At 38.1% G+C, this 19850-nt stretch overlaps 1 protein-coding gene across 5 annotated transcripts in view; it reads left to right on the plus strand.

Annotated features, from left to right (window-relative positions):
• The window catches only part of LOC124139825 (protocadherin beta-6-like), a 57184-nt gene that overhangs the window by 29857 nt on the left and 7477 nt on the right, over nt 1-19850 (plus strand). For 3 of the 5 annotated variants that reach the window (XM_046507188.2, XM_046507191.2, XM_046507187.2), the window contains one exon: nt 14557-17279. In XM_046507188.2, the coding sequence (XP_046363144.2) occupies nt 14583-17279 (2697 nt within the window). In that variant the 5' untranslated portion in view covers nt 14557-14582. Of the gene's footprint in view, nt 1-4518; nt 4568-14206; nt 14280-14556; nt 17280-19850 lie in introns of those variants that run through there. The other 2 variants (XM_046507190.2, XM_046507189.2) reach the window with 2 other exon arrangements.

The following is a 19850-nucleotide window of genomic DNA, read 5'->3' on the forward strand; positions in this document are numbered from 1 at the left end:
TACAATGCTTGGCGAATAGGTGTCTGTCACTGGGTACTCGTGCTTATTTCAGTCAGTAATGATAACGGGAACTAGCACGTGTTCCATTGTGACAATTGTCAATGAAATGTACAAGACATTGTGTAAATTTCAGTTGTCGTATATTGGTGGATACATAGTTATTAGCTTTCTCCTACACTAAAGAATACAATTAATTTGAAGCTTGACTGATATTACCACGGTAACAAAAGGTCCAGTCGATACAATTCATGAAAATATGTCAATCACTTTTCAAAACTAACAAATTGTTGAGATCGGATATGACAAGCAGTCGTTCAGCACATACATATTGCGTTCTCCATACTCTCATGCTCTATATATGTCACCGACAAGATTGATTCCGAAATGATTCGACAAAATGATGCAGCATTTTATTTCAAATCTGTGTACAAAGAAGACGAAACCATGTGTATTTTATTTACAAAACGGACACATTAAGTATCATCGCTTCTTTAACTAAACTGACAAAACCCACACGCAGTGAAGCGGGAGCTGTTCTTCGAGAGCTATGAGTCATCTAACTCACTTTGTGGATTTCGAAGCTGTATATTTTTGTACAGAGTGTCTTGAACGTGCTTCGTCTTCCTATTCAATATGATGACAAAAAGTAAAATAGTTCACAATGATGTTCTCCATGCTATCAAAATAGGAGTAATTTTGTTGCTATATATATATATGAATACATCTTTAGAATGATTGAATTCCTGGCGCTCTAGTCATCACGTGAGATCAAGCTGATTATAGGTTTTGGGGTTATTCGTCCCAAGGCTTCAGAAGCTGAGTCCCGCCATTGAATTCTACAAGCTTGACAGTTTCATGTGTGTGTTTGTGATCATCCTCGCGTGTCGGGGCTTTGTAGGGATGGGTGGGGTACAACATGTGTTTCGCTGCACATCAGTGTTTGACATATGCACCTTTTGAAAGGTATTTTGCAACAGATGCAATAAATATAATTGGTCGTGACATTTTTATATTAGATACGCTATTGCTTTGACTGCATGAGTAAGTACTATTAGTTTAGTCGACTGCATTATGTCACGACGGTATTAACCACATATTACCTGTAAGGAATATATTTTCTGTAAATTTACTTATTAAAATATTCATAAACTACGTTCTCTCTTTCCTATGAGTCAACAAAAAGACACATTATCGGCCAAGTAACACCAATCATTAAAGGTTTTATTTAATTAATATTTTTTGTACTGGGACATCTCGCTTCCACAGAGTGCTGTACTAAACCTCATTTGGGGCTCCCCACACATAAGTAGATTAATGGAATAATTGCATAGTATTTCCCAGTGTAGGTGCTGACTAGATGGTGAGGTGGGGTGACAGCTTGCTATGCGGTTACTGTTATCACAAAGCCAAGTCATGGAGTTGCGTCAGAGAAGCATGACATGTTCATGTCATGCCTGCAAATCAAACATTTTGCACATGATAAACGTCGTGCAAACGTGCTCTACCGGCATACGTGTAAATATGGATTAACCATTATCACAAATGGTATTTCCGACTTTTTTCTGTGAATACGAACTGAGTTCATGGACAAGGCGGTGCTCAACATGACATTTGTCTTCGATGTAATTATCAACAGTGTGGTACTCTTGCTTTCCACCCTTTTAACATAATCATCGTTCCGCTGCCTCGTCGGGTGATTGACAGCATCAGTGTCGCTGTTGAGACTTCTACGATTATGAAATAATCTTGGTCGCGTCAGAGTGTACAGGATTATCAATTAGTTACCTCAGTAACCGAGTCAATAATAATCTATACCAGATTTCTCTGAGTTTGAATCAAATAGAATTAATTGAAAACAGACAGTTGTATTTTGAAATGTCTGGTGTGAGATTACAATCAGTAAACCAATCTATTTGTAGACTGGTGAATTACGACGACAACAGCAAATCCTGTTTCTGTCTGGTGGTGGAATTAATCTTTTAGCAATGGCTCAAACGGTTCCCGATCAGTGAGCAAGGTCGGTTGATTAATTTCAGTATTTCACCTGTAATCTTGAAATGCACAGGCTTATTGACCAAACCAACATAGAGAAGGCTCGTTAACCCACTGTATTTAGTTGTGTCTACATTGCGATAGAGATTAGGATTAAGTGGTTAATCTCAGGTAAGCCTGGATAAAAAAATCACTCCTGCGTTATCAGCGTCGAATATGGCACCGAGGTTTAACAGACGTTCTTTCCGCGAAGGGGAAGCGTGGGGTGTAAGAGGATAAATGTCATCGGTGTGTCAAAATGCATTCCATGCTGAAATGTAGAAAATGTGTCAAAAGTTGAATAACAGGAATTAGGAATTTCATAATGAACTCGATGAGGCAATGGTAAATCATCAGCAAGAAAATATACCATACACACAGTTCGTATCACAATATATTCAATCAGTAAGAAAAAGACTAATTTCATCTGTTTCACATATACTTATGCTGATAATTTATTTCCTGTTTGTTTCCGTTTGTTTAAAAGTCACCCACATTAACCATATGCTGATAAAGATCGTAGAATTTCTGCTCCAGTGTGACGCTGTGAGGTCAGGGGCGGTAACTCCCCCGGGAAACACACATTCCCTGAAGGTATCCTCTGCTGCTAGGTCAAGGGAATAAAGGTTTATCTTGTGGAAATACAGTTCACTGGCTCACGTTATCTCCCAATCTCGCCCCACAGAAATCGAAAGGAAAATGCCAATTATATTAAACTCAAAGGCAAACTTGATGATCATATTTATTGATAACGGAAAAGTATTATGTATGTCCTTTTTACAGATGATCTATCTCCTCACTGTGGACATAACAAGCCACGGCCAACAGACGGGTAGCTTGATGTCGTTTAATGCCTGCCTGGATAACATGAAACTCACACCTCTTTTCTTTCCCTTTCAAATTGCTGTAAAACGGGGAATGAAAATAATCCTTATTTGGACACTAAAACTTGTGAAAACAAAAACAAAATGTTTAGATTGCCAATTTGCTCCATCTACAATCCCCCAAAACATCAGTTACCTGTGATACTTCCAAGATAAAGAACAAGATTCAAGATACTTTTGTCTTTATTTGTTGGAATCTTACAAGTCACAAGTAACTGAATGTTTGAAGTGATACCTTTAAATTTAGTCTTCCCGCATTTGCTCACAATTTGCTCGTCGATATATTAGTACCTTTTCTCCCAATACCGATTGTCATAGATGGTATGCGATCGTTCGGCCATTGCGTTTATCTACGTTGCCCAGCTACATCTATGGGGAACAACTCATCAGACTCTTAAGTAACGTCGCCCAGTTAACGACATCATCAAGTTGTAAGCACATATTCGTATCACCAGTAATGACGTTATGATAGAACTAGTTATTTATCGTGAAATAAACAACCCTTCCTTCTTCACTGTTATTTACGATTTATCGCGTAGCTGTCCTATTTTTGTGAGTTACATTGCTTACACTGGATAATAGAATTGGTAAAAATAATTTTGTAAAGATTACATTTGGTCTTTTTTCAAATTAAGAGTTGTGTTTTCTTCCATGGACGGTAAGTGGTAACACATGTGAGGAGATGACCAGTGGTCACACTTCAAGGTGGTGTCAGCTGGTCCTACTGCTGAAGCCCTGGCCGTCACAATATCACTCATCGATTACAACGTCCATCTGTGAATGTAGGACGTCAAGTAGGTAGTGATATGTCTACACAACACCCTGCTGTACCTTACCTGTGTACCTGACCACTGGTCAGTAGCACATTCACAATAGGCCCACGTCTTACTGTGAAGGACGAGTATGCTTTCACTCCTAATGAGTACACCAAACATGCCATTATATCAGTAAATATACACACTGAAATTAGACACTGCTGTTAACTGCGGGCAAATATGATCCCTTAAAATACCGAACTGACAATGGGGAACTAAATATGATAAAATGCTTTTCGCTGCAAAAATGTACAGTACTTTCCATTCGTTGCACCCTGGTTCACGATTAGCCTAATTCTACATTATTGAATAAATTATCAAAATATAGTATTCACCCTTCCCATAGAAGACTAATGATAGTAGGATACAAAAATTGTATCTCGTTAATATGAATACATAGTTTAATATTAATTCCAACAACTGTGTACAATATGAAAATGTTAAAGCTGTATTAGTTTACATTATAAAACCAGGCAATCCTCAACCATTAACCAGCTACATGGCATGAAAATTGGCCTCTTTTTCGTTGTAAGTTTACAACTGTTATTAAGTTTTCATGATCAGATGATTCTATTATGATAAGGTCTACACGTTGCTATTTTAACCACAATTACACTTGCCAGCGGAGTTACATTTCGCTACATAATGTTCCAGTGGTTACCTGTCATGCATGGGCGGTAGTCTTGAATACAGGTGCAGAGGAATCAGATGGGAAGCAGCTCTGTCGACATCACTGGGAACATCCCCCGTGTATATAGGTATAGATGCAACCCTGGACGTGTTGAAACTAACCATAGGCTCTGCTGTCAGTCAGCTGTGTGGGAAACGAGTACAATGGTACGTGATATAGTATGTAATGTATGTAATTATAGAGGGGAAAAAGTGGGTACTACAAACTATTTGCATGTATTGATTTGATGGAACTGTGTGGTTTTAAGTTACCCATTAACTTTCGTGTTCTGTGAAGCAAAACCACAACAAACTACAAACCTTTATGTTTAGAAAGCAGTCTGATTTATTCGCTTGAAATAAATGGCCTCTCACATTGCATTAATATGTCAAGATTGACAAAACAGTGAAACAACAAGATTGTGTGACGAGATCGTTCTTCACAGTGAGACACAGGTAGTTTCGATTCTGAGATCTGATTTAGATATACTATCTGATGTAATTTATGATGTGTCTAAAAGTGATTTTGCTCTGTCTGTCTCAAAATACTCCTAATTTTAAAAATATTAAAACCAAGTATATATTTAGAAATTAGAATACAACGAATCTATATTTGACCGTGGATGCAAGTGTTGTACAGTCAATTTATTCAAATAATACTTTTTAATCCGATAGCCCAAAGGTACATGAAATATAGTTGTATGGTTAATAGTATGCCATTACCACCATAAGTTCTGTACAATGAGAGGTTGGCCGATGGCCCGAACATTCACTACGCGAGAGTGGTCAGCTCTAGAAATGACCACCGCCCAGACAAATGACCATTGATTGATTACTAATTGCTTGCCATTGTCACCTCCAACAATGCATGCAACATGTCCTAGACCATGAAAAGGGGAGGTAACTGTCAATATTTTCCCAGAGTGTGAATTTAATTAAAGGTTTTACAGCTACGTGTTGGAACTAGACCTTAGATCAATATGTTCACTCACAAAGGAGATTAGCAAGAAGCAGAAGCATTAATTACGAGTATGTTCTATAAATATTAGACAATATTTGAAGTTAGCATAACATAATATACTTGATTTACTGGAAATTGTGACTATATTAAGCTTCAAGAGATGCAATGCTACAGGCAAGGGTTTCAAGAAAAATTAAGGATAATTATGATATCAATAATGATAATAGATAATGATCATTAAAAACAGGATATGGATAATAATTATAAAGACTTTAAAAATAATATAATGTTATGCAAATGTATTACTTGTGTAATAGGGTACTCTACCAAACTTTCACCCCTACTTTTAAAGCACTGTGCAGTGTGCCCATGGCGCGATGCAACTCCTGTTTACCACACACCATAGATAATGCAATTGTCATGATTTTCTTATAAAATCCACAGAGCCTCAGAGTATACTTTGCCCGGAATGTAACGCCTATCCCAGCACCAACCAGTGATGCTATCTGTGTCCCTCTGCCACCAGCCACACGGGCTCTCTCAAGTAGCTGCACTGTTGTGAGGTGTTGCATTATCCATGAAGAATATCTCACTTATCCCCGACAGACAGGGGCAACTAAAAAAGATGTTCCTAGGAGGATAAGGGGGTGTTAAAACATCCCCCAGGGTCGAACAGAGTGTCAACAGTCCTCCCCGCTCTCATTCCGTGGTGTTCTCCCTGTTTACCTGTGCACACCTGTAGCAATAACGACCCCCGGGATCATCCTGCTATGCACACTGCTGCATTTTCAGTCATAAAAAATATAGTAAAAAAACAAAGGCTTTAGGGTGTTTTCTGTCCTTGGTGGCTGGTTGAGAGGGGTGACATCTTCTTTGGCTCAGACTCTGCCTGGTGTAGAACATTTGGGGTGTACCATTGGATTGGCAAATTAATAAAATAATTTCTTTTTAGATGATGCCATTTGTTATTATAGATAAACTGGTAAGGGAAAAGATTAACCTTAATGCTTTTGCAAGGCACATCTGATTTATAACCTACAACATGTACATTTATTTCCCATTTTAATTTACATATAACAAACTTTTAGAAATGTCTATCTTACTGCACACTTAATACTCTGTTTATATCTGTCTGAATCACAACCAACTAGCCACAATTATTATTATTATTGTCCTTTTTTAAAATCCATAAAATGAATACTGAGTTTTTTTACAACAGGATTATTCTGGATTAATAATATAATATAATATAATATGATATGATATGATATGATATGATATTCTATTCTATTCTATTCTATTCTATTCTATTCTATTCTATTCTATTCTATTCTATTCTATTCTATTCTATTCTATTCTATTCTATTCTATAATCCAGCAACTAACTAATTAATTGTCAGTTATGGAAACATGTTCACAGTCATCCAGATTAAATTGAGTTTTAATTAGTTGATCTTTACACCTACAGTGTATTTTGGTTTTGTTTACCTGTTTGTTGACACAGGTGAGGTCACAGGTAGGCAGGTGATGGACAGGCCATCAGCTAATCAAGGGGATATTGACAGTTCTGAGGCAATGATGAATAGATGGACTTGTATTATTTTTACAGATCAATTTCATCATTATTTTATTGATGAGATTAATGGAATCAGCATTGTTAAGTGAGCCTCCTCTGAAAAAACAACCTCTCACTTTGAGAGATTATATACATATTTTTATTCCTTTCATTGTATTTTGTATCATGTTTATTTTGTGTTCATTAGAAGCCTAATGTCTGGTAACACGGGACAACATATTGATATGAACTGTAGAACTTGATTGTCAGGGTACTTTCATGGAAGTGGGCCTCATTTGTCTTTAAACAATTATTAAAAATTGACCAAAACAAAAGAGCAATATTTTCCTTCTCAAGATAATATGTGACTTCAGGTAACAGGACATGCTACAATACAGCATGTAACACATCTACGGTATGTCCCAGGCCTGCAGTGATTTGCCAGCATTTGACTACAGTGTTCTCCTGTGAAGTAAAACAACAAACATTGTCTGTGTAATGAGATTTCATTAGCTTGTATATTATAAACAAGGCAATCATGATGTTTTCATTATCACAGCTGATAGAATAAACATCTCTTGAATTAGTAAATTACTTGATCTATTGTGTACATTGTTGGTGAGCAATACTCATTAAGCCTCATAGTTAGGATATTTCTCCGTCATTTGTCTGTGAAATTCAATTCTTTATATGGAAGTTAACATTTATTGTAAAAAAGGTATTGGATAATTCATCAAGAATGAGCCATTTGAATCTCATTGTCATAAAACTCTAATTACCAACTCACATGGATCAAAAGAATTTTGTTTGTGAAGAAATTGATTACCTTCAATTATGAAACTATATTTGAACATTTTTGTAGAAACAAATTACACAACAGGCGAAAAGTTGATAAGAGTGTTGGTTCATTTTGAATATGATGTTAGTAATGAGATTTATTAACTACAATGAATACTTTAAGAATAATCCTTTGTTTACTGTTTACTTTCTGCAATCAATAGTACACAACATGTGGCTGAATTAATTCACTCAAAACATTGCCAGCAGTTCAAATATTGAGGTGGCAAAACTTAGTAATCCTCAGAATACAATAAATATCATCCCCAATAAAAATGTACTGTGCACACTTTGATCAAAATCCTCTTTAACACCCATTCACCAATCTCATTGTTTGCATAAATGCTTTCCTCAAAATTTCCCATCTACCCTTCATTCTTAATTAGCTTGCAGAGTCACAATAACAGTAAATTACCTGGATTTTAATACAGGTGATTCTGCATCCTCATTACATCAAAGGATACAGGTGAGAAAAGACAATAGGCTTAATTGCTTGCTTGAGTGAGCAGAGTTCACAAGCTTGAGGGGGCAGTTAATGAAGACCCCCTCAGGGGGGAATAAAACTGATATAGGTTCCTATCTGAAGTTTGCCATTTAGATGCACATTTCACTGCTGTACCTGGGGGTGTAGTGTACAGTGTTCTTACTGAGTTGTAGATTACAGGTGTATATTTCAAGTGGTCAGACTTGTTTCACCTGTCATTTTTGACATATCTGGATCATATAGCAGGAGTTTTGGAGCTTCCATCCTGGGCTCTGTTGGAGTAATACTTCATTCTTATTACTGAGTAAGTATGTAAGATAAGTTCCTTGAAGTATATTTGAAGTTTTATTATGTGAAACATGTATCAAATGCAGAAAATACTTAGGTCGGTAAGAAAGAACAATTTGCATCCTTTGCAGGTTAAGTAGATATCTAACTATGCCTTTTAAAAGATATTCCTTAAATGAATTCATAAACAAAACAATTCTTATTCATTGTAATTGAGGTATTTGACAGTGGGGGGTGATTAGGACTTTCTGGAATATACAGATCTCTGAAATGATTTAGCATTTAATAATAATGGCATCCCTAACCGTTTATGCTAAGTTGTTTACCAAATATCAATAGCACACCTGTTTAGCTGTTAGTTCATATGAATAGCCAGGATAGATGCTTTCTGCAGATGCTATTCCTACCACCAATCTGTTGTGGATTACCACTTCTCATCATAGCATGGGTCTGACTTATCATTTCTATATCCTTGTCAATTTCAAACAAGATATTTCTGTATCCATGTCAGTATCAAATGGGACAGAGTACCCATTTAGTTCCAACTGTCATAAAACTTTGCAGGGGTCATCACTAAAGTGACCATTGTGATTTAGCGGTCAGACCTGGGACACCTGACCCTTAGTGGCTCATTGTGAAAATCCCCATGGGTCAGTCTGTAAATATTGCCTCCATTGGTACCCATGTATGCTTGTTGATTTCATATTGTCTGCAAATTGCAACGAAAACTTTAGCTCAGATAAGGGACATTGAATTTCACATGTAGTCCATGATTTTCTCTTGTGAGGACACTACACTTGACTAGTTTTTCTCAGGTATGGAACATTAACTCCTCTGCTTGACTTGATCAGCTGAAACATGAAGGTTACAGTTTAATGAGAAACATGAAAGAATGCTTCTGGGTAGTTATTTTGAAGAATGGTTGTACAAAGCTGCTTGATCATAGAAACAGATCTCCTAAGTCATAAGAACATTTGATACACCTACTGAAACTTACCCAAACTCACTCACTCACTCACTGAAACTTACAGTAAATAACCAACTTCTAAGTAACAATCAAACAATTCATTACAAATCCTGTTATAAACAAATATGGATATCACTGTTTATTGTTGTCCTGTCCTAGCTGGCATAGTTTGACTTAAGATATAATTTTGTATATTGAATGCCTAGCATTGTTCTCTTTCCGACAATTTTAATGAAAATGTACCATCATAATATAAATATTGGGTTTCCAATTTCCGTTTGAAAATAATATAGTTATTAACATTTTTTGGTGAAGTGAGGATTTTATTTGATGTATTCTGACAAAAAAAGGAAGTTAAGATGTAGTCTTCATCTACTGTGCACCCTGTGAACTGATGCTACCCCCACCCACAGAACAGGGGGTTTGTGATCGGTGAGCGTAGCGCCTTGTTTCCCCATCAATCACACAGCCTTTCAAAACCTGTAGTGGAAGGTTTATCCTCAGATGCATGAGTGCAGGAAGCTGATAGTCCTTGTATACGTCTATTGAAACAAAAATTGGCAATCACTGCTGGAGAATTAACACTACATCAGTAAAGAGAATTATGAAATCAAATTAAAAATTGTAAATCAAAATGAAAAGTTTTTAAAATTTCTCTGTTCTAGTTCACTACAATGTTTTGCATAACAGTATTTTTTACCTGAAGTAGAGTGACTATACTGAGGAGCTTAACAGTGATGTGATGTGTGTTGCAGTCCAGGTGTTCATGGCCCCCATGTCTTCCAGGCTAAACACATTACACGGGGCTACAGATGTTTGCCTTCAAGTTTACTTATTTCATTTGAATGTAATCAGATTTTACTAAGAATTAAAATTCTGTCTGTGCTCCTTGTTAATCTGTTCCTGATCTGCCAGCACTCCCTGTGTGGTTGTCCAGGCCTAGCTACTGGTGGAGTCTCATTCTCTAACAGTGAGGACTTTGTGACACCAGCCCAACCCACCACTGTTAGAAAGTAGATCAGTGTCACTGCTTGGCTTAATTGTTATTTAAGTAGATCTTGCACTCTGATGAATTCACACTATTTGTGTTATCTAACGTGTAGTTGTTCACCCATAGAAATATAATTCGTAATTTTAAATTTCTGTTTCCGTTTGGAGAGTTTATTCTAGTGATGTAAAGCCATTTTTTTCTCACTTTTGTTAGGTAGGTAATTTACAAAGGTGATACATGATGTAAATATTTTCTGCCAGATGATATGACAAGCAGAATAACATCCTGTGAGCTCTATGTCACTTGGATGGATGTCCATAAAACGGTAACCATAAAACACTTAACCCTTAGAGTGGGAAGACGTAAGTAATTAACTTAAAATAAACATTGAATAGTCTCACCACTGTGTGTATAATTACCCTAAACATGTCAATTTCATTGTATATTTCTTTGTGTGATTGACACTAGGTGTCAGCCACTGTGCAGCTTGGCTGTGTCTGGCAATGTGTGAAGTCTATTGTCTCCCCCTCAACTGCAGTGTTGCTGCACACCACAGCACCAGGCAATAGCTTGTGTCAGTCGCAAACAGCCAAGGTCATCAATGTTTGGATGACATTGGTTTGTTGGTGCAAAAATGTCAAAATAAACACGGCTTGGGTTTTCCTTAAAATATTTTCCAGCTAATTAACTGTTGTATTTTTTTAAAGAGGTGATGGCATGAAACTTGCAACACTTCTGGTGTGTAAATATGTGTCTTCATTTCTGACTTTAGTGTTTGCATTATTGACTCAACAAGTTTGTACATGAGTTAATTACTTTAGTAAAAGATCAATATTTGCAATTGTGTGATTTTTATGTGGAACATGTATATTTATTCTGAATTTTTACTTTCTGTTTCTGAAAAAACAATCTTTATGACACAGTTATGAAATATTTCTAGGGGTATGAAAGTACAAAATTAGCAGTACTATTGAACAAAGGCTGTCAAGGTATGTAGAATCAATTTTCCGGTGTGTGCAACATGATTGACAGCTATGTACAATATGAATGTCTGTAATGTTTATTTCCCACCATTATCAGTGTCAGGGCTTCACTAATTACACCAGCATCTTCAAGACAAGAACATTGCATCATTTTAGTAGAGGGAAAGCAATTACAACACCATAAAGCTGACACCTCAGGTATCTATGGCTGAGAGAGGGCATGTACACCAGTGGCCGAGTGTGTCAGTGATATATACAACAGTTGAGGGCACTTGAAGCACTACAATCTGATAGGGACGAGGGCAATAGACATGGCTGTAAACTGATGGCACTGATACTGTCATCTATGGGGCTTTGTTGCTTCATCTGTTTGTTTGGCTTGTGAGGAATTATGAATTTATGAGTGTTTTATGTTGTAATTGGCTCTTTTAGGGGTCTTATTGCAGTAATGTAAATTTGAAGTGTTTGACAACACTGAGCATGGCATCACAATGGGGAATGGAAATCTTAAGGAAACTGACCTATATCTTCAAATGGTGTGATTTTCATGGAAATTAATATAAGAAGTATCAAAATTGTATTCAAAATGGTTGATTCTATTTTTGAAAGAATATATATTCCATCAGCTGAAAGTGATAACATGAACACTTGAAAAAAGGTACATTCGTACATTTTCTAGTGCAAGTTGAAGTTTAAATGTAGGTGGCAGCTGAATGTTGTCAGGATTTGATAGTGCAATAGACGCTGATGGATGATCTCTGGTGCCCTGCCTATCAGTTCTGGTGGGGCAGCTTATCAGGTGAAATTGACTGTAGAATCCCGCCAACACCCCTGCCGAACCTGTCTGTTTCTCTGATATGAACAAGGTCACTGCAACTTCGCCCCTTGTTATCCAGCTAATGACAGATTTAATTAACATTATCACGAATGTCTGCATAAGTAAGGCAGCGTGCATATTAAGTGAAATGTACATGCAGAGTGTGATGACTTCAATTGACAAATTTACTCCTTGCCACAAACAGTGACAGTCATGTCAATTTTGAAATTGACAACAAACTGTTATTTACGGAGTCCTCCCATCCAGGCAGATGTCTCATAAATACTGGAGATTCTTAAATCATTGGTGTGTAAATTCCGGGATGGAATTTTAACCGATAAACCACTTGAAGTTCTTCCACCAGGGTCCAGCACAAACTTAACAACCTCTGATGTTATTGTCGCTTGGACAGTGATTTGTGAACTAAATCAGGGAAGTTCCCATTTTCTGATACAGATTCTAGTAACCTGATAATCTCCATAACCAGGCACTGTGGTCACAGATTAGGTGTTGGGTTCAGATTAGTATGAAACATTCACCTCTTTGCTCAGACAGGTAAACTGTGACTTGCTATCAAGGGCCAGGATTATATGAAATAAGCGTTATCTAAATGACATACCTTTCAGTGATTAGCATGAAGGGGTGATACGGAATTATCAGGTGTGTGCAACTGTGTGTGCTTTATGAGGTAATAGACATGCCAGGTATTATATTGACATGATATGTACATAATAATGATAAGGCCTCCTTTGAGGTGAGGAAGGATTTGGATGTAGAAGATGCCTCATTAGCTTGTGTGATCTATCCCTGGGATTATGGGCTGTGATATGTGTGTCATATAGATAGTGGATAGTCATAAATATCAGGTCCAGTGTGTGATTGACAGGGAGCTGGGCTATATTGACATAGATCCTACTATGCTGAACAGAAATAGTTCTATGATGATTTGAACTGAAGCTTCATCACCTGATACATCCAATTTAGAATAGTACATCCAAGTTGAATAAGAGTGCCTACATATATTATAAGTAACTACTTCATACAAACAAATAATGATAAAATATTATAACAAATATTCAAATCTTGGACACACAACATCTTTGAGACTAAATAGCTGATTTTGTGAAAAGTATAGCTATGAGTTGAGATAAGATTTGTGTTGTTTTTTTTGTTTTTTTTCAAATGACAGGTGCTTCTGGAAATGTAACATTATTTTATGACACTCAATCTTTGATAATTGAAACTGTATATAAATAAATTCACATTTCAACACCAACAGGTTCTGCTTAGCTATTATGTCACAGGAAGTGAGTCTGAGATTTAAATGTGTGAAAGATACTGACATGTATCCACACCTATAATTTTCACTTTTCAATCTGTGTAAGTAAATCTCTCTTTATACAAGGAAGGTCCTGGTGCTGCAATCAATACCTCCCCCATCACAGTGACTGGCTGCTGAAGCTGATCACTGCCAGCTAAACATCTTCCTCTTTACTAACATTACCTAACACAGGCACATGTTGAAAGACAAGGAAATGAGAGGGAGGGGCGAGGGAGAAAAAATGATCCTCATTTTGTCATTAAGCAGAAACCACCACTGTGCAGTCTCTGGCCAAACAGTGCAGTAGGTATACTATTTGTATAGGAGCACCATTTGAACTGCTGGGGGCAGGGAAAGAAAGAAAAATGCCTATATCGACCCAGAGGCAGTAAGAAATTTGTAAAGATCGCAGTGGGATCTGTCTCAGCTATTAAGGCTTATCTTCTAACGCTTTAATGCCTTCTGATTTTGACCCAGGCTGTCGTTATCGAGGTAATTGACGCCCCCTGTCAATCAAACAGCTGCTTGCTTCTGATTGGTTGGGGGCGGAGCTTAGGTGGTAGGCAGGCCCAGTGTAAAGCCTTGCTTCCCGTGCAGTGCATTATTGGTGTTAGGAGATTGGAGAGTGGTGGTGTGTTAGGCTGGCTGCTGGATGGGGATTTTTTTATTTATCAAGGTAATATTTGACACTGGTTTATGATGTATTGAGGACCTTTCAGCTTGACTGTAGCTAGGTCTCAACCCTACACTATAGTTCACCTACAATTGCCTCATGCAGGATTTTACCCACAGTCACAAAACATCATTTGCCTCAGGTGACACATTCAGCTTACAAATGGGATTTTATGGATGGTTCAATATGAGATATGTTATATTGAATGATTTCTACATCTGTATTGTGTGTTTTGACTATTGATGTTTCTTTGGATTAATTTTCTTTTCTTCATTTGCAGCTTGCGGCTAAGATGAACTAGGGAATATGATGGTTGGAACCAGACACAAGATGGAAGTGTGCCTACCTTTTGTGATTGGTTTGTGTTTCATCACAATGTGTGGATGTGCAGAATTTACGTACTATTACAACATATATGAAGAAGTGCCCCCTGCACACTCCACATTTATAGGAAATATCCCAAATGACACCAACCTGAAATCGATGGTCAGTGAAGCAGACTTTTCAAACTTGCAGTACAGTTTTCTGACAGAGGGAGATTATGAGACAACCAAATATTTCAGTCTGGATGAAAATACTGGGAATCTGCGTACATCGTCTGATGATGTGTTAGACAGGGAAACTCTCTGCCCATTTGCATCAACCTGTGTTTTGTCTTTGGAGATTGCCATCAAGTCAAAGTTAACCCAGTTCTTCAGGACGGTTGCCTTGGAAATATCCATAGCTGATGTCAATGACAATGCTCCTAAGTTTCCAACCAACAAGAAGACACTGAACATATCTGAGGAAGTGGTGACTGGAGCCTCCTTCGCTCTGGACGGAGCTGTGGATCGGGATACTGGAGCCAATAATTCTCTACAAACCTACACCATTCAGCCAGAAGATGGACCTTTTGAGCTTCAGTTTAGCAAGAACATTGATGGAACGTCCTATCTGAATCTGGTGGTGCGGGAGAAGCTGAACCATGAAGAGAGAAACTTGTACAATGTGCAGGTCATCGCTGTGGATGGCGGGGTGCCGCCCAACCAGGGCGTCCTCAGTGTGGAAATCAATGTGATTGATATGAATGACAATCGACCCAGGTTTACACAAGATTCCTACAGTGTTGTTGTGGAAGAGAATGTGGCGCAGAACTTTGTAATCCTGGTGGTGAATGCAACTGATGCAGATTCTGGTGCCAATGGTGAGGTGAGATACAGTCTCAGCTCCCATCAAGCTGTGAAGAATCAGAAACTGTTTGCAATTAACCCCCAGACAGGTGAGCTAAGTGTGACAGGTGAGCTTCAGAGTGAGCCGGAGGAGAAGTATGACATCATTGTAGAAGCGAGTGACATGGGGGTGCAGCCATTCACGACCCAAACGGTGGTCACTGTGGAAGTCCTTGACACCATCAACAACCCACCGAGAATCAGAGTCAACTTACTCACCAGTCAGGTCCTGAACTTCTCCCTCATATCCGAGTATGCCAACCTGGGTGTAGTGGTTGCACATATCCGGGTGTATGAGTCGGACAGAGGGAGGAATGGTATTGTTAAATGTGAGCTTATACAGCATAACTATTTCGAACTCCAGGGCTTTGATGTTAATGAGTATAAAGTCATTGTAGCTAAACCACTTGACCGGGAGTCCAAGGCTGAACATACCTTGACCGTTCAGTGTGAGGATGCAGGAACACCCCCACTTAGTGTAAACGCAAGTTTCATTGTGAAAGTCACAGACGAGAATGACAATGCCCCACAGTTTAGCCGTGCCGTCTATTCAGCTACCATCAGGGAAAACAACAAGATAGGGGACAGTGTTCTTACAGTGGTGGCCCAGGATGTGGATGAAGGCATCAACAGTGACATCAGGTACTCCCTCTCACCGATGTACAACCGGGAGGAGTTTATAATTTCTCCAGAGTCTGGTCTCATTCTAGCCAATACACGGTTTGATTATGAAACAAAATCAGTCATGAATTTCTCTGTGATTGCTGTCGATAGTGGAAATCCTCCTAAAACCTCAACTGCCAAAGTGACAGTGCGTGTGATCGATGTTAATGATCAGAAACCTACATTTTCCCATTCTGTTTTCCATTTTAATGTCTCTGAGAGTGCTAAACTAGGGCAAAATGTTGGGCAAATTATTGCTTTTGATTTTGAAACTGGTGGCAATGGAGAGGTGTACATTTCACTTTCACCTGAAATTGACAATATTTCACCTTTCGCTCTTTTCCAAAATGGGACAATTATTTTGAATGGAAGTATAGACCATGAAGCAAGAAATCAGTATGAATTCAGAGTTTCGGCTATTGATAGAGGTACCCCACCTCTAAATGCAACTACTTATGTCAGAATTTCAATCCTGGATGAAAATGACAACATGCCCGTCATCACCTACCCCAACATCACCCATCACTCAACTCAGATATCTACTGACTATCAAATAGACAGCATCATCACATCAGTCCAAGCCAAAGATGCCGACTTTGGTGTCAATGCTCAGCTGAAATATGTGATCACATCAAGAAATGACAGTGGTCGATTTGAAATTGATGCCAAAACAGGTGAAATTTCCGTGACAAAGCACCTGTCCAAGAATGACATTAACATGTATAAGTTTATGATCATGGTCCAAGATGGAGGTGTTCCTCCCCATGCATCCCACACCATCCTCTTCGTCAACATTGTTGCTGGCAATGGTTCCGCCATGCTGGGTACTCATGGACACAATGACCAGAATGTCCTCATCACTGTGACGATCATCTGCGTCACTGCGATCGTCTCGGCAATAATTGTGTTAGTTATTATTGTAATGAAGAGGAAAGACAAGCAGAGGACTAAGACACCGGAGGGATCGATGTATCTCCAGCCTCCAAGTTCTCTCACTCAGTATGTTGACAAGGTAAAGGTAGATAATGTCAGGACCAGTAAAGGAGTGGAAAATCACACTGATGAAGAATTTGGATTTTCCGGGCGAAAAGAAAAGGATGCTGAGAATATGAAAAATGACTCCAACTCACAGGTAAGAGCACTTGATTTGAAAAATGATGATTTTAAAAATAATATTAAGTCATTAAGTGTACTCAGTAGAATCCTATATGATCTAAATAAGCAATTAACGCTCCTGCTGAAGGCAGTGTTGACGCACACATCCGTCTTCAAATGTTGAAATACAAGTATTTATTTCTCGTTTTGTTTTCAAAGTTGGGTGATTTCTTCAAATGTAACAACATTTAATGAAAAAACATCACTTTCCTTCAGTAATTACACACTCCGAGAACTGAGATTACACTTTGGAGTGGTGTTAGGGATGCAACTGACATGGAAATCTACGACTGTGTTGTTTTAATGAGGCCCGAGCGATGCTGGCCAACTGCAGTTATTGGTTGTTAGTTTCATCTATATACTCTCCACACCTCAAAGAGAGACACGCAAATAGTTTACAGTGGCTGCAAATAAATGTCTGTCAGACGCACAATAAAACCGTGACGGAGTAATGACATAGCATCCTGCTCCCAAACACTTGACATGGAACTGTCTGGTCTGCCTTACAGTGACGGAGTAATGACATAGCATCCTGCTCCCAAACACTTGACATGGAACTGTCTCGTCTGCCTTACAGTGACGGAGTAATGACATAGCATCCTGCTCCCAAACACTTGACATGGAACTGTCCGGTCTGCCTTACAGTGACGGAGTAATGACATAGCATTTGATAGGCACGCAGTTCTGCAGTCACTGTGTACAACTTGGATCAATTTATGACTAGAGTTTCAAAGAAACCTCAACAATCTCACTGACAGTGAAAATCATAAGCATATACTCATGTGTGAAGAGAATTGGAAACTAAATGCACGAATGAAATAGCATGCCCTAATTTATGGAAGCATATGAGTCAAGGTAGATATAAAAATACAGTTCAGATACATTTTTATTTATCAAGCAAAGAGAAATTTGAACTCCATTTGAACCTCTCTTTTTATTCTTATGAATTTGATGCTTTAGACATCAGAGCTTAGCTACTATTTGGGCCAAATCAGCCACAGCAAGTCAGTACAGATCAAATATTTACTAAGAAAGTGGAATTATTGCAATTAACCCCTCCAGTAAGCTGATTACTGAGCCTTTAATAGTATCAGATTAACGAAAAGTCCACTCTTGAAGTGAATTAGTCATTAATCATAATCAGACTTAATCAGGAGACGGCTGCTCAAGGGTTAATTGTGGAAGACCATGGTACAGCTCAAGGAAGGGTTACACTGGGAAATCTAAATTACAATTGTACGTGTAAGGGTTAATTTTGAGAATTTGGTTTTAAATTTGATCAAGGCGATTTGGTAGCAAAGTAAATGATTCTTAATTATCATTGAATTAATTCCTACTTTAGGTCTCTGACATAAAATCTTTTTTCTATTGTGTCTGGATGTTGAAGTTAACTTGTTAATTATTTAGGACCATGGAAATGTTAGAGTTAAACACCACTTCTCATCTCAGTCAAACAGTTTCTTTTAGTATTTGCATCTTAAGACAAAATTTGGAAAGCAATCATATTGAAATTACTCAAATATATATGTTGTGGCAGAATTTGATTGAATATCCATGATTTTAAAAGAAAATCTTGAAAAGTGAATATTACTCATTTGCAGTTTTACAGTTATACAAATGTATTTCTTCTGTTTGCCTGTCTGGCATGCATGATCACTTTGGACATTGATTGGAAACACACAAACATAAGCCAACTGCACTGGGAATTATCAGCTGGATTACAAACCAACACCTAAAAAACTACTGGTCAGCCAAGTGTCAAGGAACGACTAGGAAACCCGGCTGAAACGAGTGACTGACATGCACAAGCACTGAGTCACTTGGAAATTGGCCATAATGTACAAGGCTTTTGACATGAACACCTATTGTATATAACAAAGCATGGGTCTGTAATCTGCAGTGTTACCTGAGTTTATTGTTTACCTGTGCGCTGATCTGTGCCCCTCCCAATCATACCTGCCACTCCATCCCCCTAATCCTTCACACCAAACTGCTAATCACCAGCGTGACTTATTGCTGCAATGTACTTGAAATTAGTGACTCCAGCTAGGGGGATCAGCAGACAAGTTTATTACCCTGAACTAAATTGCCAACTGTGTTTTACACCTGTTGTGTTGTTGATTTCACAGGGACATGTAAATAAAGATGATATGTTGACATGGAGCACAGGAGTTGACAGAAATATTATCCTGTCATATTTTCCCCCACCGACTGTTTGCATAATGAGTGTGAGTTACATTCAAGAGATTGGGTAAATTAAGAAAAGGGTTCTGTCATCATTGAAGGGTTTTCAAGTATGATGTGTGTCAATATTGGAAATTTGTGAGCAACTTGGACCCGATTGACAGCAGTGTTGACGTTGACATTTCACAGAAGTGACTTATGACTAGGATGTGCTATGTCTAGTTATTTCTGTGCTTGTCTTTATAATTTGGGAACACACTGCCTCTAAGTGTTAAGGAGAAGTATTTCAATGTCTGGTGCAGCTATATTTGTAAAGATCACAAACTGAATGTCACGTGTCGTGGTTCAGCATGCATTGTTTGGA

The sequence above is a fragment of the Haliotis rufescens genome, unplaced genomic scaffold, assembly GCF_023055435.1.
Source record: "Haliotis rufescens isolate VD_foot unplaced genomic scaffold, xgHalRufe1.0.p SCAF_7, whole genome shotgun sequence".
In the NCBI taxonomy this organism is placed as follows: domain Eukaryota; kingdom Metazoa; phylum Mollusca; class Gastropoda; order Lepetellida; family Haliotidae; genus Haliotis; species Haliotis rufescens.